The 22,936-nt window shown below is 37.1% G+C and overlaps 1 protein-coding gene across 1 annotated transcript in view; it reads right to left on the bottom strand.

Moving 5' to 3' along the window:
• The window catches only part of LOC117792396, a 144,414-nt gene that overhangs the window by 60,158 nt on the left and 61,320 nt on the right, over positions 1-22,936 (bottom strand). Inside the window, 1 exon segment of the mRNA XM_034632527.1 lies at positions 11,342-11,520. Coding sequence (XP_034488418.1) covers positions 11,342-11,520 — 179 coding nt within the window.

Raw genomic sequence — 22,936 nt, 5'->3', positions numbered from 1 at the left:
TTTTTTATTTTATTTTTATTTTGGTGTTGTTTTTTGCTTTTTAAACAAATAAAAGGCGACCTCTTTATTATTTCGTTGCTGTTAATTTGTGAATCTCTTTCTTTATTTTGTGCGTCGCTGACACACATTTCATACATTTTGGCAAACTGAAATGAAAACAGCAATAAAATCGAATAAAGCAAATAAAGCCCTGCCCGGTCTCAGCTCTGGGACATGAGACTGAGACTGAGACTCGGGCTGTGGCTTTGTCTGTATCTGTGTCTGGGTTCGACCAAAGCGAGGTAGCGCCAGACCAAACAACAACAACAACAGCAGCAGAGGAAGGAGAAAAAAAAGGTAAACAAACATTGAAATTTGACTGCGGCCTTCGCTGGCAGGTGAGACACGCAGACAACTTGGCCAGAAGGCGGAAATTTCGCATATACCATAACAAAAAAAAAAAAGCAGGGTAAACAACAATATATACATGCAAATTGTTGTTGTTGCTAATTTGTGTATGCGTGTGTGTATTTAATGCGTAACTGTAAAATGTGTGTCGTGACTCTGTGCGTGAGATAGCTAGAGACAAAGATAGAGTGCGGTAGAGAGAGAGAGAGAGATACGAATGCGTAAACTTAACTCAATGGCACATACATATGCTTATATTTATTTTTTTTTGTTAACTTTGTTTTTCCCTCTTTTTTCCGTTTTGCCTCTTTTTTATCACGCCACAATTTGTTGTTTACTTTTGCATTATTATGTTTTGTACTTTTTCTGTTAACTTTTCTGCTGGCATATATATTTTTTTTTTGGTGTCTGTAGCATAGATAACAACACTAAGTAGTAGTAGTAAATACTAGTTTCTATTCATTCGTATTTTTTTGATGCGTAGTTCATTCCCTCTTCCTCTTTGTTGTCATTATCAATAGAAATATAGAGCACGTGCTTTGTTTTTTTTTTTCGCATTTTTCATTTGATTGCGTATTGAATGTTTCCCTATTAGCCTCAATTGGTTGTTGAGGTTTTGAAACCGCCAAAAAATAACACCAAGATTTGTTAAAATTTAAATTGATTACAGTCTCTCTATTATAGTAAATTATTTGGCTTTAAGATATTCAACTATTCTAATTATTATAATTTTAATACATTTTTCAAGTTTAATAAAAATGGTTATAAATTTTGATTTACAATTGTAAATTAATTTATATCAAATGCACTTAGTTGACATTAAATTAAAAAATAAATATTGATGACTGTTAAGTTATTATTATAATTTAAATATGATTTTTAGTATATTTATCTGTACTTAATTTCATAATTGTCAATTAACATTAAATAAAGTAATTTAATTACAACAACAAAATTTAAAGCAATTTCGACAACACAGAGGTAAAAAAAATAAAATACTGTAAAATAAAAGAGAAAAGAAAAGAAAACGGTATTCTTTGTAGGGGTCAAACCAAATAATGCTTTTAAGCATTGTCGATTTGGCTTAATACTTTTTTGTTGTTGTCTTTGGAGTTGCTACTCACGTCTAGAGCTCTCTTTGCCATTTAGAGGCTCATTTGCACAAATTACTAACATTGCGACAGGGGCTAAAGACATTGGCAACAACGACAACAGCGACAGCGATGGGCAGGAGAATTGCAATTGTTTAAAACAACATCGCGACATCAGCAAACTAGCTGCCAACAAAAAAGCTAAGGAGAAAACCGAACGAGGCATTGTCACCACATTCCGGCAACGGAAGCCAGCGGCAATGTTTTGCAATTGCCACTCGCAACCTGGTGGCAAGCAGCAACAGTAGCTGTGGCTGTGGCAGTGGCAGTGGCACCAGATTGCCAATCGACCCAGGGGCGCCCCAGGTCCCTGCCCAGCAGTCATGAATAAAAATCGTATTAATTTGAGCTAGAGTCAATTCTTTTTTGTGTTGCTTTCTTTCCTTTTTTTTATGGCGGAGCCACTCAAGGGCAGCAAACAGGAGCAGGCAACTTGAACTTGAGGCCCAACATAGACAGGCCAACAGTGTGTGCTAGTATGTGTGTGTGTGTGTGTGTTTGTGTGTGTCTATGTTTGACTGTCTTCTCCATTAGAAATGCGCGGTCTAATGCGACTGACAGGCTTTGGTCGCCTACCATTTGGTTGCTTTTCCCCAGACGGCGACTCTCGAACAACTGCACCTTGCCAGCAGCAGCAGCGACAGTGACAGAGACAGTGACAGAGACAGAGACAGCGACAATGACCATGACAGAGAGAGCAAAAGAGCTGGCAATTGTGTTGGGGATAGCCTGTTGGGTCCTACTGTACCACTAGTTTGTTGGCCTGGCCCACAGGCATTGCCACTTTCTATTGTCTTTTGGCCAATTGATAAATCACCAGAAATTCAATTTGAAAAATCAGTTAACATCTGCGTGGAAAGTAAGGATTTCCGCTGCTGCTGCTGTTGCTGCTGCTGTTTTCTATTTTGTTTTGGCCTGGCCCACACGACACAGGCCAACAGAGCGACAGTCAGTCACTGACAGCACCAATAAGCGTGTGACAGTCCGAAAAGGGCGTAACAAGCTGGCAGTTGTCACATGCGAACCGAGAACTGCGGCAACTGCGACGCAAATAGACATGGAGTTAGGACAGACACACCTGCCTCAGGTAATATTCGCCATGTGGGCAGCATATGTTGCTTAAGCTGTTGTTGTTGTTGTTGTTGTTGTAAGTGTTGTTGCTGCCGTTGCCGTTGCTGTTGTTGTTGTCACTCATGTGTCAGCGCCATTGCCAACGCCTCCAGCTGCTTAGCATGCAGCGCAGCAAGCGTCAGGAAGCGTTGCTGTTGCTGCTGCAATTGGCTGCAACAATTTAGCGGTACTTGGTCGGCCATGCGACCAAGTCCACGAACACGAACACGACCACGACCACGACCATGGGAATTACGCGCTGTCGCCGACGCGCTGGCGACACACAGTGGGCATCATTTACACATTTTTTTGTGGCAAAATTGTAAATTAATTAATTAAAAAATTTTTTTATAAAAATTAAATGTTGATTTTTATACACAAGTTGAAAAATAACTCTTATTTTTCGATTAAAGCTTAAAAGATTTTGTTTAATAATCGATTAAAGATAATTCGTATTTGTGCCTATACCCAAACTAGATCACATACAAGAATTTACATATTATTAAAATTTTTGTTTTATCGAGAAATCAAAGAAATAATTTAAATTTCTTATTAAAATAACTGCAATTTGTGATCCCGATTAAAAAAGTTGAATTAACTATAAATCGATAGCTTATTAATTGATCGATAACTCAATTAAACATAACTAAAAATAGCTAAAATGATATTAACAATTTATGTAAGGCTTAAAATGAAACCAGCTCACAATATTTTCTTATAGACAAATGTGAAATAGCGAAAAGTGGTTCTCAAATTTAAGATAAGAATAAATAGCTACCCTATAAACAGATCGTCTAAACTTCGACTGTCCATCCAGATAAATAACAATTAAAGTGGAATTTTTAATTCGCATGCTAAAACCAAAAACTAACTCGATGCTTTTCTGTCTATTTTTAAACGAACATTTTCTATAGATGCACCATTTGTTATTTTTTTGGATTTGCATTGAATGCAACAACTTTATGCTGTCTATTTACTTTTCATCGATAAACCATTAGTTAATTGATCAGCCTAGTCCCATTGTGACCGCTACTCGCATGCATTTGGCCCACTGGCAAGCACAGCTATTGGCCAAGCAAGTTGAAACTCGTCGCGTTCAGTATGTTGGCTACGTGCGTTTGCTTTTACAGTTAAGCCTCGAGAGCTGCCGCACACTTTGGCTAAATGGGTTGCACACAGAGCGACAGCCGGACAGTCGGACAGCCGGACAGTCGGATAGAGAGACAAACAGTACACTGCAATCCCGTAGCCCGTAGGGGCGATGTTGCCAGCTGCATTTTGATGACCCGCTCGCTGTTGCCTGGCCAACATTTAATTCAATTAACAAATCGCAACAGCAACAGCCCAGCAAATAAACAAACAAACAAACAACAAAAAATATAAAAATAAAACGCGCCAGGCACTTTAATTATATATAGAAAGACAGTGTCCCTCTTTATACCCACATTCTCCTACCTTCCCTCCCTTCCTAAGCCTATTCTACGAGTCGAACAAACCACAGTGCACTTCATAGCTTTGATTATTTCAGTTAAGCTCGATGGGATGTTGAAGTCCGTCGTGGTTTTTGAAAATTTGATTTAATGCAGAACAAGAGGAAGAGATGAAAATGAGAGGAGAGAGGAGAAGAGTAGCTTTGTTGGCCATGGGGTCGCACTTGGGCTCAAGGCTGTCGCATTGAGTCAAGTTGAAGAAACGTGGCTAGATGAAAATCCCTTCATTAGACTCTCAAGTATCTTTGAGATACACGCGCGCGAGAGTTGCAAATGTATTTGCATTCAAATTGCCAAATTAAACGTGATACAACAATTTCATGTAAATGCCTCTTATTGTGATGCCATTGTTGTTGCTGTTGTTGTTACAATTGTTGCTGTTGTTGTAGGTCGTCGCACAATGACAATGCCCAAAGGCATTAACAGAACTTTTCGACCAGGCTTGAACTTTAATTGACAACAGACTCAACAGAAAGCATTGCAATTTCCAACAACCGCAATAGTCTTGAAAATAAGCCAAATCAGTTTCTGTTGTTGCTGTTGTTGTTGTTTTGTAGAATTTGTAGCGTGTAGCTCGTAGCTCGTAGTTCGTACTTGTATCTTGTAGGTTGTATGTAGCTGAGGCCGCTCTGGTTAGTAATGTTGACTGTTGCCAGCCAAAGGCTACAAATGTGTAACTGTAACTTTGTGCTCGAAAATTATAGTGTGCGGTTTTCCTTTTTGCGTTTTTGACTTTGCCAAATGACTTTTATTTCCAGACATTCAGTCAGTCAGTCAGACAGTTAGTCAGTCAGTCAGTCAGTTAGTCAATCAGTCAGTCAGTTAGTCAGTCGTCGCTCGTCAGTGCCAACACCCGCAGCGTTTGCCATTACAATTGAAAACGACTCAATCAAATTGCCAGTCCCAGTCCCAGTTCCAGTCCCAGTCCCGACCAGGCCAAGCTAGTCCCGGCCAGGCTAGTCCAACTCCGGCCAGATGCAGTCCAGACAAGACACAGTGCAACAGTCGCTGCAATTATGCATCCAGCATGCCACTCATGCCCCTTGTCGCTTGCCACACTCGCCAATTGCAGCAAAACAATTCAATCCAATTTTTGCGCATTTTCCGTTCTTAGAATTTGCGTTTTGGCCGCAGAGTTGCGTGCGTTGCATGCCACGACCACGCCCACCGATCGTTTTTTTCTGCCCACAGGCACAACTCATAAGTGTGCACATTAAGTTTTATTGCCATCGATCGCAATCGGCACCAAAAAAAAAATAAAAAAGAAAAGGAATTAGTAAGAAAACTATCGTTCAATTTATGAACAATTGTTGCTGTCGTTTTTTTGGCCTATTTCCTTCATTGAGGATCGCTGCGAGCTACAGTAAAACTTTACTGGCTGTTGGTAAAATGGAAAATGCTACAAATTCATTTCGCTTTTTTGCTAACGTGTTGCTCAACAGCACGTCGTTTGAAATTTTCCCATGTACATACATATATCGTATATATTTCGACATCTTGGCTGCAGGCTTATTAATGCATATTCGTGCATAAATAATGCAAGACGCAAGCAAAGTATGTTGCAAGCAAATGCAGGCCCAAATGCACTTTTAAATATAGCCACTGGCCCATTGGCCATGCGTGGTCAGCGAGAACTTGTTGCCACAAACTGAGGCACTCACGAATAACGGGCGGACATTGAGTGTCTGCTTCCCCTGGGGAGCGATAATAGAAATGTCCGGCAGAAAATGTTAAAAAAAAAGAAGAATTTAGAAGCTGTTAATTTAAAGTCTTAAAAAAAGCAAAAATTTACAAATGTATCAATTGAAATATAAACAAAATTTATGAGCTTTTGATGATTAATGTTGTGTTGAACTTTTAGTCTTATCTTTCAGCTCGTAAAACTCGTAATACTTAACAAAAGAAACCATTAAAAGCTGAATCAAATTAATTGCAAATATTTAATGCATTTTGTATTCTGCTTTAACTATCCTTTAACTTTTAAAGTTTACTTAATGGAATTTGAAAAATAAAATTGTTAAAAGTTTTAGCAAGAGCGCTGAACTACTTTAATTATATTTCTATAATTGTTTCATAATACTTTAAGCTAAAAGTCTGATTAATTGCATTCCGTTAATACAGTTGCTTTCCTAACCAATTTCAGTGCATGTGGAAGTTTTTCAATTGCAACATTTTCAGGAAATGCAAATCCATTTCATGGCTTGATACCTTTGCCTGCAATTGAGTACCTCAACAAAAAAATGGACCCTGCTAAACGAATCGGACTTTTTTTTCTTTCGGAAACTGGCACGAAAACCATTCAAAGCGCCTCCTTCTGTGGACTGTGTGGAAAAAGTTTAGAAAATGGTAGAGACGAAAGGCGAATGAAGTAAACTTGCAAATGGCATTTGGCGAGTTTTTATTTGTTGCGCCGCGATTTGAATGCAAAAATAAAATTTTACGATCAAACAAACTATTCGTGCAGAACATCGGAAAATTGTGTTTACGTTCATTGGAACGGTAAAGGGAACGGAACAAACATTGGGCACTCTCGCACAATATGCAATCGTATTAATGCACAAAACTCTGACTGTCTATATTCAAGCCCCAGAATGGGGGAGCCCATAGATACCATAGATACCATAGAGCCAACGAGAATCTCTGGGTTAGCTGCGAATCCGAGTCCGAGTCAGAATACGAATCCGAATCCATTTCAATAATTTGCCGTCAAGGGGCCGAGGCTTATGAAGCAATGCTTAGAAAATGATTATAAATTTATTTTTTCCCCCACTTTGTGTGTGTTATTTTTTTTATTTTGTTATTTTAGCATTGCATTTGCCATTATCGTTGTCTCTCGCCGCTGTTGCTGTTGTTGTTGCTGTTGTTGCTGACTTTGTTTTTGTTCTGCTTCAATAATAATTTTGACCCACTTCTGCGCTCGACTTGACTTTTTATTGTACTGAAATTAAGTATTTTTGTTGTACTTATTTCATTTTGAGGGCAACACAAACACTCGCTCCGAATAATATTTGTACATATTCTTGGCGGCAAAAACAACGGCAAATATTTTTCAAGACTCGGCTAATTGCCGCTGCCAGCGTCGCCAGTTGACTGAATTTGCCTCTGCCTTTGTTTTTTTCTTTTTTTTATTGTTATTATTATTATTATTTATTGTAGTTGTTGCTGTGCTTGTTGCAGTTGACGTCACGACGTATGCTGTAGATTATGCCTCAAGTGGTTACTCAAAGCTTTTGATGCAGCTTGTAATGCATTAACGGTCAACATAGTATTCTGTTTAAATGAGACTAGCTAAAAACTACATTTAATCATCTCACAATAAAGATTGACCAAGTAAACTGTACAGATTAATGTTATAAAAGAGGAGAATAAAAAAAACAATTTAAATCTTCAGTTTTTTAAAGAAGAAAAAACCTCAAAAGCCCAATAAGCTAAAAGTTAAACTTGAAGAGGAATAGTTTATTATCATTTGTTCTTCATAGTATGCAAATTTGCAGCTCATTGCAAATGAATATTTATACGCTAAATCCTTGATTAAATGCAAATCATTTAAATAATTTCAACATGCATATTTGACTCATTAAACATCAAAATGATGATAAACTTTTTTGGCTAGACGCCCAGTTTAAATTGTTGATCAAAATGTTGATTTCAAAACTTTTTAGGTGCTATCAAAAAGCTTCCGAAAAGTCATTTTAAAAAGCTTTGTCAAAGTGCATTGCAAGTTTCGCTGTGTCATTGTTGTTGTTAATGATGTTGTTGCTGTTATTATTATTGTTTCTGCAACGGTAAACTCGTTTGTTAATTATTTTAAAAACAATTTTTTCTTCGCGCGCTGCAATTTTCCCATATTGTTTGTTTTTGCAATAAAGAACCAGAGCAACAACAATAACAAGAATCAGCAACAAAAGCAAACCAGCCGTCTGGTCATATGGTAGCTGATGTTGTTGTTCCACTTGTTGTTGTTGCTGTTGTTGCTGTTGTTATTGTTAATCATGGCAATTACAGCAACAAACAACATGCCTGGCCAATTGGCGCTTACACGCTTTCATTAAGCAACAACTTCGGGCTCTTATGCAGGAGCTAACCGTATGGTGTGATGTTGTGCTGCTGACTAGGGTGCAGGAGATCAGCGGTGATATCAGGGGTGGGGAGCGGTATCTGTAGACCGGCCGGTCTATTCAGTCTAGCGTTGAAAATTAGCACTGACGCAACGCGTTCGCAGCGTAAATTGACATTTACGCGATAATTACGCGCTTATTATATTTATTACCAGTTTTTTCCGCATTTAATTCTTTCTCTCTTTCAACTTTTTTTTTTTCTTTTCATGGGATTTTATTTGATTTCATTTTTTTTAAAAGCTGTTTTTATTCTATTCTGTTTTCTTTGCTGCACTTTTGTTCTTTGTAATGGGGAAAAACCTTGAAATTAGAGAGGGATCAAGTTGTAAGAAGACGGCAGCGGGGAATAGGAGAGAAATTGAAGTCTATTAAGCTTCAAGCAGATAAAGATGTTTCTAATGTAACAACGTCATTGGGATTTTAATTGAAGTGTGATTAAACAAAGTGCCGAAGGGATCAAGAGGGGAGAATAGAGAGAGAAGTGTGTCGCAGCAACTGTCAATTGATAAAGACTTGTTTATCTATTTTATATTATAAATATTTTATTATTATTTTGCATATGTGCAACTGATCAAATATACGTACATATATATGTGTGTATATTGTATCTACTTCTATTATATCTTACACTAAATGGATACCACGTGTGCACTTGTGAGTGAATCAAAAGTAAATAATGTTTAATAGTCGATTTGTTTACAAATTCAATTATCAATAGAGGCGATACGAATTCGTTTATAAGACTTTGTTTACGAGACCAAAACTGAGCACACGCACTGTGAGAGGAGAGACGCCAACTATGTAAATTAATAAATATAAAAAGCTTAAAAACACTATGCATAACAACAATAACTATGAGCGTACGTAAGCGAGAAAATCACATTTCAGATTAGCGGCAGTCTCGGTGGGGTGAGGTGCGAAGAGGAGAGGAGAGGAGGGGGGTAGGGGGGTAGGGGTGAGGTACAGAGATGATCGAGGGGAACAATATTAAGTCGCATTACGTGTTGGAGCACGCGTGGCATTCGTAAGATGTGTGTGTGTGTGTGTGTGTGTGTGTGCAAGGTGAGCTGGTTTATTTTGTGTGTGTTTGAAGGTGTTGTTATCATTACACGTGTACACATATAAGAGAGAGAGGCAAAGAGAGAGAGAGAGAGAGAGAGATCGCTGCGCATATCAAAACACCGCATGCCATGGAAGACGACGGCGACAAAATGGCGACGACAGATAGAACCCATGTGTGTATGTGTGTGTGCTTGTGTAACTGTATTTGCGTATCTGTGAAATAAACACTTCCGCATTCGAGTTCGAATTCAATGAAACAATAACAACAACAACAACAACGAGAGCAACAACAACAAGAGCAACAATCATATCAACTGGACGACGGCATGTGCGTCGAGTGCCTAGAAGATAAATGCGGCCGGCAAAAAGTGAGTGCCCCTCATCTGCACTGCCTCCCCTCCCCCCCTCCCGCTTTACGGGATCTGTGCTATATGTACGTATGCACATATGTATGTAAGTAATTAAATTAAACTGGCGCAGCGCTTCGCGTTGAACTCAATTGAATTTTATTTGAATTTTATTACAGACTTTGTCGGCTTGCTCTTGGCGCATTGCAGTTTAGATTGTTATTGTTCTTATTGTTACACTTATTGTTGTATTCATTATTTTTCTTTTAGTTTTATTTTATTTTATATATTTTTTGTGTTGATTGCGACGCAATTGAATGGCCTCCCCGCCCCAGTTCCAACCAAAGTCAGAGAACTTCGAGAGCATGACGCGCTATATTTTCTCTATGTCTTTCTATTCAATATTATTGTAATTATTTGTATTATCAATTGAGAACGCGGCCGGCATTTGGTTTTCCTTGTTTTGTTTCTTTTTTTCCAGTTTTTTTTTTTTTTTTTTTTTTGCCCGGCACACTTGTGCTGTTGTGTTGTTGTTTTTGAACACTTAATTAATAGTTTTCTGTGCGGCGTGCGAAGCTTATCAATTGAAATTTAAATGAAATACGCCACAAATGAGCAGCCAAAACATTTAAATGTGTTAATAACGAAATATGAATACCCTAAAGCAAACTGCTTAGTAGATTGAATATAATTCTCTTACAATTTTAAGAAAAATCAAAAGTATCTGCAATTAATTGTTCGCTTTTAATAAAACAAATCAATCCATTTTGGTTGGTTTTTTTTTTTGCTAATTTTCATTTTAAATAGCTGAGTATATTTGGAAGTAAATCGACAATTTGACGTCGTAATCAAATGTTGTCGTCTATTCGACGTCGCGACGTCTGAGCGCTCAATAATTGCAAATTCGAATTATTTTGCAATCAGTCGCCGTCGATGTCGCTGTCGCAGTTGTAGTTGTAGTTGTTTATGTAGTTGTTGTCCCGCCGGACAATAATATCAGTGTAGCTGTCTAATATTGTATACGTCACGGGACAAAAGAGGGGAAAATAAGACACTGGACATTATATAGAAGTGTTATTGCAGCGACGACGACAGCGACATCGGCGGTGTCTATGTTAAATAGCCGGGCTGTGTCTAGCCGGTCTGTTGGCTTAGATAAGGCCAACAAAACCCGACGAATCAACGAGCATGTATGTATCTGTGCATATATATCACATATGTAAGTACGAGTATCTGAGAACATATTGTATCTGTCCGTGACTTGTCGGCTTGTTCCGCTAATTTGTCGCCGCTTATGAATTATTGATATAGCCTAGACTCCATGGACGCCATCGTTGCATATTTATGCAAACTACGCGCTCACAAGATGACAAAAACCAAAAAAAAACTAAAGAGTAATAACAGAGCAAGCTATGACTGACCAAGAGATACTCTGTAGGTCGCTAAATGGTAAATTTTTTAAATAATTCTACTATTCTAATTCTACAATATAGATAAAAACATTAATTTTAATATTTTATTTATGCTTTATATAAAAAAAGTTTAAAATATATATTTAAAATTAACTGAAACTTTTCAAATTATTTTGGAACTTTACAACTGAATCAAACTACCTGTTGTGGCTAATTTTTTGAGGGTATCTAAACAGGTAAGGCATAATAGAAAGTGTTACTCACTTGTGCGACGGCGTCAGCGTCAATGGCACATCAATACTGTGTGTGGTTCGGCGACGATCGCCTCCCATGTCGGCCAGTCGAGCAAAGTCCGTGTCACGATCCTGATCGGCGAGTCGAGCGGAGCGACGTGACTCCAGCAGACGTACTTCCTCCAAACGCTTCTTTAGCTCGATGGGTTCCTGTAAGCAAACCAGAAATTGCAAATCATTTCATTAGTAAATCATTCAGTCGAGTTTCGCTGAAGACAGTCTTCAATTCAAATTGTTCATCGCTCTTCTAAGAATTTTCTTATCGCATCGGCTGCTGGGTATTTTTTGACTTTGTTTTGCTTTTTGCAACAGATACTTGCCACAATAACAATAGTGATTCATTTGTTTTAATTGTCGGCATTTAAACTGCAACTTAAATTGATAATTCTTTTCAACTATTTGCTGTCAATTAAAGATATATATATGAAATAAAAAAATAACCCAAAATTGTTATGGGTTAATTTCATGCGATATCTCTGGCATTTTCCCAGAAAATGTTAATCACGCTAGAAATAATTACAACTATCCGTAAAATAAATGTAACACTAAAGGTTTTTGTTTTCATTTTAATTAAGGTTTCCGAGAAATATATATCAACAGGAAAAGCAATCAGCTAATTTATTTAACTATTTAATCCAACTGAACTCAAACCCAAGCTTTCTATTAATTAGATGCATCTAATATATGATTAGGACCGCGGGGCAAATGTTGAGTAGTTGGCTATAAGTTGACAGGTTAATACGTATAAATTTAAATTGGCCCCGAGGATATTAGACAGCCCAAGTACTTGGGTATACCAAGAAGAATATTCGGTGACCTTGAAAGTGGCCCAAAACGGTGCCAGAGCTAATGGGGTCACTCGGTTACAGGGCACGCCCAAAAAATCACAAATTCGTACAAGTTTTCTGCGCGTGTTCTTTGATACAGAGAATATACTCGTAATGTACTTTGCTTTCAGTGCCTTTCACATTTTCACATCTAACATATTATAATGGCTGCACACACCTTATAGTATTTGCATATAATATACACATATGTGTATTTGAGTCTTTAGTATATGACGGAATATACAATTGTATTTTTATGTAATCACCTTTTTGATTTGTTGCGGCAACCTTCAAAAAAAATATGTGAATTTTACACAATTCTTTTGGCAAACAAAAACACTTTAGCAATTGATTATGACAACAATTATGCCAAACATCTGTATTTAGTTATTTTTGCGAATTTATTTTAATTTTATACACTTTATTTTAATTTCTTGTATATATGTACATATATATTATTTTATTTTTATTTTTAAACTTAGCCTTTGGCTATTGAAATTGCAGCGAAAGCGGACTGGGAATGCTGGCTATAAATTTTAGATATTTAGATATATATTTGTATTTATTTACATAAATATAAATATAAATATATATTTGTAATTATGCAGTAGGTAGCTCGCACAGTCACACACAACCCTTTTTATCAGATAAGATATATTTATTAATAATGTATTTACTTGCAAACTAATTAATTGGCATTGTCTTTTTTATTATTTATTTCTCCTTTTTTTTTTGTTTGCTTGCAACGAGTTTTGAATGCCAATAGAACAGCCAGAATAACGGGAGCTTTTAGCTGATTTGTTGTTGCGTTAATTGGGCACAAAACGCCGGCCGGCGACGTCGACGTCGACGTCAACAGTGGCAACGCCAACGGCAGCGGTGGGCGGGCAAATGCGTCAGCGGGGCGCGTATCTTACAGATACAATACAAACATACAAACACACGCACACACACACATACAAACACACACACACACACGCAGAGCTAACGGCAGACAGAATTTGTTGACGTCGTCGTGAGTTTATTTATAATTATTTAAATATTTGGATTTTTTCTTTTTTCTTTTATTTTTTTTGAATCTTATTTTTTATTTGCCAATGTCTCGCCTGCTGTTGAATTGGGGCTACTAGGCCTCGTTCTTAATTTTATGCGAGAAACTCAGCTGCGTTTTTTTTTATTTACATATTTATTTGCTTGCTTTTAATTGTGTTTATTTTTTATTTAGCGACTCTCACACGCTTACACTTTTCACTTGGCCTGGCCTACAGCTTACACACAAAACTCACTTGCACTTTTCTTGACTTTTGAATTTTGGGCTGGTTTCAAGTTTCGCACGCTTTCAAACAAATTAGTTGGCCTTCGCTTTGAAGCGATTCTTCTGCTTGTCGTTGTTGTTTCTATGCAGCTTTCAGCTTTGACACTGTTGACTGTTTTTACTGCCTGTTCAGTTTTGTTGTTGGTTTATTATTATTATGATTTTAGCTGTTGTGGATTTGTCTTTGTTGGCTTTTGGCTTTTGGCTCTTGGCTCTGGCTCTTGGCTCGTAGCTCTTGACTGTTGTGAAACGTTCGCGCGCGCATTCAAGAATGATTCTGTGCGGCGGCGGCTCGTTGGTTGTTGCCGGGTCCGTTGCTGCTTCGGCTCGCCAATTTGTCGGCACTTGGTGTTCGTGTTTGTGTTCGTGTTGAGTTCGGCTTGCTCGCTTGTTTCTCTCTCGCGTTTGCGCTCTTTGGCGTTTTTGTTGCGATTTTTCCGGTCAGCTCACAGATACAGATACATTCCGTGTGTTACTTGTGACGTTTGTTTTTGTTTCTCTGCTTTGTGCTCGCTTTTCGCATGCCGCTTTGTTTATGTATCCACAGTGAGCGTGTATCTGTATCTCTGCAACAATTGCACTCGCACTCTCATTCCCCTATGTTATGTTGATTTCTGTCCCAGTTGCTATCGAATTCGCACTCTCACTGCGCCGTCGCTCTCTCTCTCCTTCTCTCTCTCTGTGTCTGTGTCTGTCTTTCTCTTTTTATCGCTCTCTTTGAGTGCAACTCAACTTTGGCAAATTCACTCGAGACATTTTACGTAAGCCAACAAAAGCAAATAGAAATTTGTAAAAGTATCTGTAAGTTTGTTAGCTGCTTGCATCGCAGGTAGCCGCATTCAACTCACTTTATATAATGTTTACCTGTTGTTTGTCGACTGTCGACTGTCGTTTGTCGTTTGTCGTCTGTCGTCTGTTGCCTGACTTTAGCGGCCTTGTTGTTTGGCCGGCTTTTGAGCCAGGCTCAAACAGATTCAAGCAGCGGAACATACAAAGGCCGCCAACCGATCGCGTTGTTCACTTTTGATTTAAGAGCAATTAACTTTGACTTAAGAGAAATATTATTGTTGTTTACGACAAGCCGGTTCATGATGATCATCATCATGATGATGACGAAACGAATGGCATTCGTTCATTTAAGAGTTTATCGTTTTTCTGTTATGATGTTCCAACGTTAAGCTAAGCTCATGCTGGGAATTAAACACAGACCCAGTTGAGTTTTAGTATCAAGACTTTATCCAAGCATATTTATGCAGTGTTTATGACACAGCTAATTCCAGCTGATGGACTACTAGACAAAATGACTCTTCTTTTGGAGAATTAGAGGCTTGGAATGACTGCATTTAATACAAAAAAAACCAGCTTGAGTTTTAAGATGCGACTCTTAGTTTAAATTACGACATAAACGAAGTGAACTTAAGCCTTTCTAAACAGAGTTCTAAATTTAAAATTCTAATACTAAATTGAAGATTAGTTGTCTCTTATCAGCAGCCTTAAAAACAAACATTTTTATTGTGATTGTAAAGTGTTTTTGTTTAAGCCGCCCACAAATCTAGTTTACGAATAAAGTAAATTAATTTTAAAATAAAAGTATGGTAAACATAAACGAAAATTTTGGTATCTTTCTGTTGAATTGCTGAGAATTTGACAGTGTGGTTTTCATTTGTGATAGTCATGGAATTTCGATTATGTTTAGGTACGTATGTTCGCATTGTTGCCTACTGATATGCTGTAGCTATTGTTATTGTTATTGTTGTTGTTGCTGTTACTGCTGCTGATAAGAGGCAAGTTTTTGCGGTGAGATATGGCTTATCAGCCCTAGCGGCTATTCACACGATTACGATTACGAAGGGACGCTGACTTATGTCTAAAACCGCAGCGTACACGCCCAGTAAGCAAATAAGCGAATGCAGTCTGGGAATACCGCTGCTGATAAAGACGACGACGGCGGCGATAAGGTTCCCAAAACCATAACCACATTTACAATTACATTTGTGGCCGTGGTTTCGTTTTGGACAAGGCCACAGTCAGTTGACGGTTATAGACCACAGAAAAAAATATATATTATAATCAACAGGCAAGGCAAAAAGTGTCAGAGCAATTATGTAGGGTAAGCAACGAGTTCGAAGACTATCCATCAGATACATACGAGTGTAAAGATAAATTGCATTGGCGCATGCGCAAAATTTGTTACTTGTCACTTCACATCTTCATCATGATATTGATAATGATCATAGTGATCGTAAAGAAGCGTGTCATTCATCGAATTTCGTAGCTCCCTCTTGAAATGCGTGAACGTGTGCCAAAAACCTGAGATGAATACTTAATACATTCACAAATGAGACATGATTATGTATGAATGTACTCATGAATACGATTTCTTATTTCTTATTTTTTGTTGACAACACTCTGCATATTGATTGCACTGCAGCTGATCGCGAATTGGGTCGATTGTATGTGTTATGCACCTTAAAGATACTAATTCACAATATGTTTTGAGGAATTGCAAACATCTGGGAATTCAATTCAAAAAAAATATTTAGAGTTCAGAAATGAAGAAAACAATTGGAAAGAAAGAAAAGGTCAAAATAAGGACTAATTTTATTAGAACATAAAAATAAGGGAAAAAAATTGGGAAGATAAAAAGAAGGGCCAAAAGTCGCATTTTTAATCATCTTAATCAAAGAATAAAACCGAAACCAATAAAGGTTACAGTTTCTCAAGACTCTGTCTAACAACTTTAAAAGTCAAAGTATTTCTTTATTTTGACCTTTGGCTTCAGAATCAAGATAAAGGTGTTGTTTTATACTAATTACGATATAAGAAGTTGATTAAAAGTAAATTTTGAAAGGGGGGAAATTCCTCATGATTAGCATCGAAATCAATATCTAGTAGAATCTAGCAGAAAATATTTTTTTTTAAGAATTAATTAAAATTTAAATGCAGAATGAATTAAAATGACAAATAATGATTAAAATGACATTCCACTTCAAAATCGGTTCAATTTTGATCAAGTTATGACAGTTTGAAGTTGGTCAGACTTCGGATCTAACCACTTTACAAGTCAAGATTTTTACCCAATTTTACATGATTTTTTACAAAAAAATGAAAGGTCTCAGAATCAAGTTTAAACTATTCTTTTATACTAATTACGATATAAGGAGTTGATTAAAAGTGAAAACTTGAGATTTAAAATTTTGAACTTTCAAAATTTTAAAGGGGGGACCCTTAGCATCGAAATCAATGTCTAGTAGGATCTAGAGAAAAATATTTTTTTTAAAGAATTTAATAAAATTTAAATGCAGAATGAATTAAAATGCAAAATAATGATCAAAATGGCATTCCGCTTTAAAATCGGCTCAGTTTTGATCAAGTTATGGCCGTTTGAAGTTGGTCAGACTACTGACTTAGCCACTTTACAAGTCCAAATTTTTGTTCAATTTCACATGATTTTTTACAAAAAAATGAAAGGTCTCAGAATCAAGTTTAAAGTGTTGTTTTATACTAATTACGATATAAGGAGTTGATTAAAAGTGAAAACTTGAGATTTAAAATTTTAAATTTTCAAAATTTCAAAGGGGGGACCCTTAGCATCGAAATCGAATCTTGGTCGAAAATAATTAAATTTTCTAAATGAACAAAATTTGAATACAGATATAAAATAGAGGCTAAATCATGATCAAAATGACATTCCGATTGAAAATCTATTTAGTTTTGATCAAGTTATGACAGTTTGAAGTTGGTCGGACTTCGGATTTAGCCATTTTACAAGTCCAATTTTTTGTTAAATTTGGCATGATTTTGTACAAAAAAATGAAAGGTCTGAGAATAAAGTTTAAAGTATTATTTTATACAAATAACAATATAAGGAGTTAATTAAAAGTAAAAACTTGAGATTTAAAATTTTTCTAAATGCAAAAAATTTAACTGCAGTATGAATTAAGAGACCGAATTATGATCAAAATGGCGTTCCGATTAAAAATCGGGTTAGGTTTCTTCTAGTTTTCTTCAACTTTTCCCTTGCCAACTAATTATTCCTAATTTTTATTTCCTAATCACAGAATTCATAATTTTGGTTTCCTAATTTTTATTTCCAAATAAAAGAAAATCGGTGATACTGCCGTCATTTACATACACCAATTGCTAGGGCTATCTGTAACTAACCATCTTATTGACCATATTCAATTGAATTGCCAATTGACATATTTGTTTTTCTCTCTCTCGATATGTACTTAAATGCATGTTGCATGCCTCATTTGCTTGCCTAGCCCAGCAAACAATTTTCGCAACTTGGTTGCCTTTCAAATGGCCAAGAGGCGATTCGATGCCAGATGCCAGTTGAGAGTTGCCAGCTGCCAGATGACGTAGCTTATGCAATGATCTCTCTCACTGTTGCTGTTGCTGTTGCATTTGTTATTGTTGTTTGTCTGTTGCAAGAGAATTTGCGAATTAGGTGCCCCAAAATGTTGCCCACGTGCTGTTGCCGTGTTGCACACAATTTCGAGTTAATTGTCTATGGATCAAGTCAAAAACTGCGACTGCGACTGCGACTGCAATTGCGACTCCATTGTGTTGGCCCAAAGTCTAAAAAAAAGCCGCTTAACGCCTTGAATTCTGACACGCGCTCGCTGCCAATTTTGTAAAATATGGCGCATGTTTAAGCCACACAAAACTGTCACGATAACACATGATGATAGCGAACGGGGGCGCAATGGTAGGGGCAATTCCATATATACATAAATGTATTTCCACAAAATTATGCTTGACGCGGCACTGAGTCAGCCCGCAACTCGCAAACTCGCAATTGAACTTTGCAACGTCGCGACGTTGACGATAATAAATTTTAGACGTCATTTGACGCGTTTTCAAAACTGAAAGTCCGCTGTGTTGTTGTTGTTGTTGTTGTCATTGTTGCTGTTCTTATTGTTATTGTTGAGATCATTGTTTGCTCTCCAATGCTAAGTAAATGGTAATCGCGTTTTACGTAATATTTGTCGCTTGTAGTTATACCCTTTGCAATGTCAATTCTTTCCAATTGGGTAGATTTGTTTGATCTGTAGTATTCTTTGATGTTCTATAAATTTTAAAGAAAAAAGTCTCTTAAAGTCGCCATAGTTTTATTATTAAATATATAAGACGAATATTCTCAAAATAAAAAAAAAAAAAAGTCATTTTGATCAGTGTATGGAATTTGTATATTTATTTATGTTTTGTAATTAAATATTTTTAATATATTAACTATATTATGTTAACTATATTAACTATATTATATTATGAAGTAACTGAAAGATACTTTAAAGTAAAATGTATAAAATTTAATGAGAAATTAAAAAATTTATGTCAATTCAAATTAAACGAGAATAAGTAAAAGTATATTTAAAAAATAATTTTGAAAAAATTAGCTTTTCCTATTTGTTTCAAGTATCTATTATACTATAGAACTTGTCGCTTTACATAGCTTTATTTTTTAAATTCCCGCAGGGTATCTTTTAGTAAAGTTATGGTAGTTAAAGCTCATTTTTATGGCGGTTTCTGGTGTCAGCTATCTGCCATGCTTCGAACACGTTTCCCTCTCGATCTATGAGTCGTTTCAGGCACCTTGCGAGTGCTGCGATTTCGATTTCAATTTGAAATTTATGACAAATTGTCTCTGTACTCGTTATGTAGCACACTTAGCATATATCGATAAAAGAAAGAGGATGAGTCAGTGTGTTGCTGCGGAAGTGCTGCTTGTTCCAGGGCGTGGCATGACGCGGCGTCTAATGATTCATGCCCTCAGTCGATGCATCGCACAAAATGGAATTTAATTCCTTACGCATTTCTCTTGTTTTCTGTTTTACATATTTTTTTTTTGTCTAAATTGAAAGCCACTTAACCCATTTGCAGCATAATGCGAAACATTCAAACTGGCGACAAGCGGCTGCTATCAAGGGCGGGGGAGATGACAGCGACGATCTTTTATGGATTGTGGATTGTGCTTGAGATCACAGATGATGCCTTGTACTCTTGGAAATATGTTAGTTGGCAGCGCTTTTATCGCCGCTGTCGACTTATGCGCCTAATGAAGTTTTAAAAAGTCATTAAAGCAACTGTTTCTCATTCGCTCTGCCTCTGTATCGTTATCTGGGTCATTATATAAGGCCGAATAGGGGGGAGAGAAACTGGAACGGCGATGGAGATGGAGACGGAGGCGGAGATTGTTGTGCGATCGATCGTTCGATCATTTGTTCGACTTGCAGCACATGTTTTGCACACTGGTGCCGCGATTAGCTCTGCTTTCGCAATGGGCAGCGGCTAACGAACCATTTTCTGCCCAGCTGGTTGCCACGATCCATGCTGACCTGGCCAAGACTCATTGGTGTGAGGTAATTGGGGATGTGAAGCCCAAAATTGTTTGTTTACGTGCTATGATGCAACTTTTATGGCACCTTAAAGCAGTTGCAGTCACTATCAAAGAAAGGGGGTTCACACATGCCAATATATGTGTAATGCTTTATTATAAGCTTATGAACAAATAAGAAGAATTTATACCAAAATTGGGCCAGAAATATGGTACACAAAACTAATAAAAATTAAGATAAATTTAATACGAACTTATAATAAGAAACAAAAAGGAACATAGCACGTTTTTTAAATACTTTTAATAAAATATATTTGATTTGACATTTTCCTCTATTGTTTTATTTTTTCAAATCATCAAATTTCATATTTAGAATCATTTTGCATCACTTGAGTAGTTTTTTAGTGTATTATAAAAGATGCACACAAAAAATAGAAATTATAAAATTATTTGAAAAGAAAAATTAAATTTTTTTTGTTTTTGCTAATAAGCTAGATTATTTCCGTTTCTTTAACTCTTCAAAACTTCTCATTTTGCAATTCTGACTTTCGCTTTCTTTTTTACCACTTCGATTTCTGGTTTCGTTAAATCATATTCTTAGTTTTCTTGTTTTTAATTCTTACAAGAATTTCAGTAATAACATATGAAATTATTTCAAATAAGTTTCTGATAACTTTATTCATATCGATTTGTGCGCAAATCAAGCAAAAACTGAACTTTTTTAGTTTGTCAGCTGTGCTGTCATCTGTCTTTCTCCCCCTCCCCCTCTCCCTCTTATGCTCTGTCTATCTCTCTCTCTTAGCTATTTTAACACTTGACCCACTCGAAGCACTTGACAGCGAAACGTTAATGCGTACACGTTTCTAGAAGTAACTCCCAAATCGTAGCAAATGTGCGAACAACATCATCGACTTGAGATTTGTAGTCAATGCCGGTGGCTGTTGAAAGTTTTGCGCACCTGTCTGCCAACCCCTTTACCCCTCGCCATCCCCCTCTTGCCTGCTGTCTTCCTCTTTGCCAAATGCCGCTGACGATGGCGACGCCGGCGCAATGTTTGCATGACTTGCCACTGCTGGCGCTTCCTCTTCTCTCCTCTTCTCTTCTCACAGTCTGCCAGCCTGCCTGCCTCCCTCCCTCCCTCCTCCATGGCCTGTCCAGCCGGTTGACTGACTTGCGTTTCATAATACCCATGAAAGCCAAGTAGTCGTTTGTTGTTGCTTTTTATTTCACTTTTTAAATTTGTGTTGTATTTGTTTTTGTCGATTTTTTTTTTACTTTCACTCAGTGGCTGCGTTTGCTCTTGTTGTTGTTGTTGTTGCTATTGTTATTGTGGTAACACTGTGGTGCGGCTTTTCAGATTTTGGCAAGCACGCGCGCGCACACAGTAAATAAAAGAAAAAAAAATATAATAATAATAATAAAATCAATTTCATTGTTTTCCTTAGGTCCGTCCTCTCGCTCTCTCTGTCTCGCTCTGTCTCTGCCTCTCTCGCTCTTTACTTTTCTCTGTCTGGCTTTCTAAATTTAAGACAAATTTAATTCGTTTGGCTTTGATTGAAATTGTAACGCGTCTAGACCCCAAAAATCTCAGCAATCGCACTCGTAATTGTCGACGCCATCAAGCCTTGCCTAATTGTTAATCCCCACACCCCTGCCTCACACCACTCGCCTCCCCATCCCTACACACCCTTTTGTATACCCCCCCCCCCACAAAATGAGTTTCAATTTTAAAAACCATTTTTTATAGCGTTGCTTTTCTATTTGCTGCACTTTCATTTTCCGCTTTATCCGCTGACTCCTCAGCTGCAATTACGCCGCAATTATGCTGCCGAGCAATTACAGTTATGTTTATGCTGGTGCTTTGGTTGATGCTAATGCTGATGTTGATGCCACAACTCTACAATCCCACAAAAACCTAACGAAATTAACTGTTATTTGTGTTACGTGCGTCGCGCTTAGAAATCTAGCTTTGGGTTTCTGTTTTTCCCGCCACAACAATTTTTCTTCTTCACTTTTTTTTTTTTTATTATTTTGGGAAAGTTAACTTTCGTCTTGAAGCGTGGGAAGTGTTTAAAATGCAAATGACCCAATGGAAAATGTTCCAACTTTATGTAGAGCTTTCCAGATGCGTTAGAAGTTATGCAAGCAAAAAATATAGTGGAAGATAGCAAAAGATACTCTCCATAAAACAATGAGATACTCGCAGTTTGAGTCTGTGGAGTAGTATATGAGAATTCTTAATTAATTTCCTTATCAACATGAAAATGTACTAAAAGAGACCAAACGATGTATTCCAAAATATTAAAATACTTTGCATCATCAATAGGATTAACATGTATTTAAATTCGTTCTCGTTATTTTCCCACACACAATTAATTATGAAAAAAATTACTTTTGGTTTAGATACAATAAAATTTTAAAGACTCTGCCAATAATTACTTGACTAACTGTATGTAGTATTTATTAATTAAAATGCCATTTGGATAATTTCTACAACACTGCTTTGCAGCATCAAAGATATATTCGATAATTTATTAATTTATTTTAAAAATAATCATCTACATAAAAGAGGCGGCCTAACCAATGGCCAACAGTTGCTGGCCAGGCTTAAGAGTTTTGGTAGCCAAATTGCCTTGGGCGTTGCTGAGCTGCTACTTAAATAATTGCCGTTAGATCTGAGCGAGTGTGTATGCCGCATGTAGCTTGTAGCACCTGCCAGCTCCCGCTCTTGTGGATTACAAAACATAAACTTATTTTTTTCTCATTTTTCATGTTTTTTTTTCTTCCTCTCTGCGCTTTATTTTTTATTTTCATTTTTTTTTGCTGCTACTGAAATTAATTATGCGTTTGCGCTCAATTTGTAGCTCAAGTATTTTACCGTAGACGCACACACAGATATATGTATATGGGCAGGTAGAGTTATAGGGAGGCGTAAAGCAGGTGAAAGATTTGCGGGTGGCTCTGTACTCCGCACTCCGCACTCCGGACTCCGCACTCCGACTCGACGCCCTCCGCGTTTGGCGTGAAACGAAGCGAAGTGAACTCAACTGAAGTGAGGGGCATCGCCTCGCAGATTTCACAATG

The sequence above is a fragment of the Drosophila innubila genome (genome assembly GCF_004354385.1).
Source record: "Drosophila innubila isolate TH190305 chromosome 3R unlocalized genomic scaffold, UK_Dinn_1.0 2_E_3R, whole genome shotgun sequence".
NCBI classification, from domain to species: Eukaryota; Metazoa; Arthropoda; class Insecta; order Diptera; family Drosophilidae; genus Drosophila; species Drosophila innubila.
This window is presented reverse-complemented; position numbering and strand designations above follow the sequence as displayed.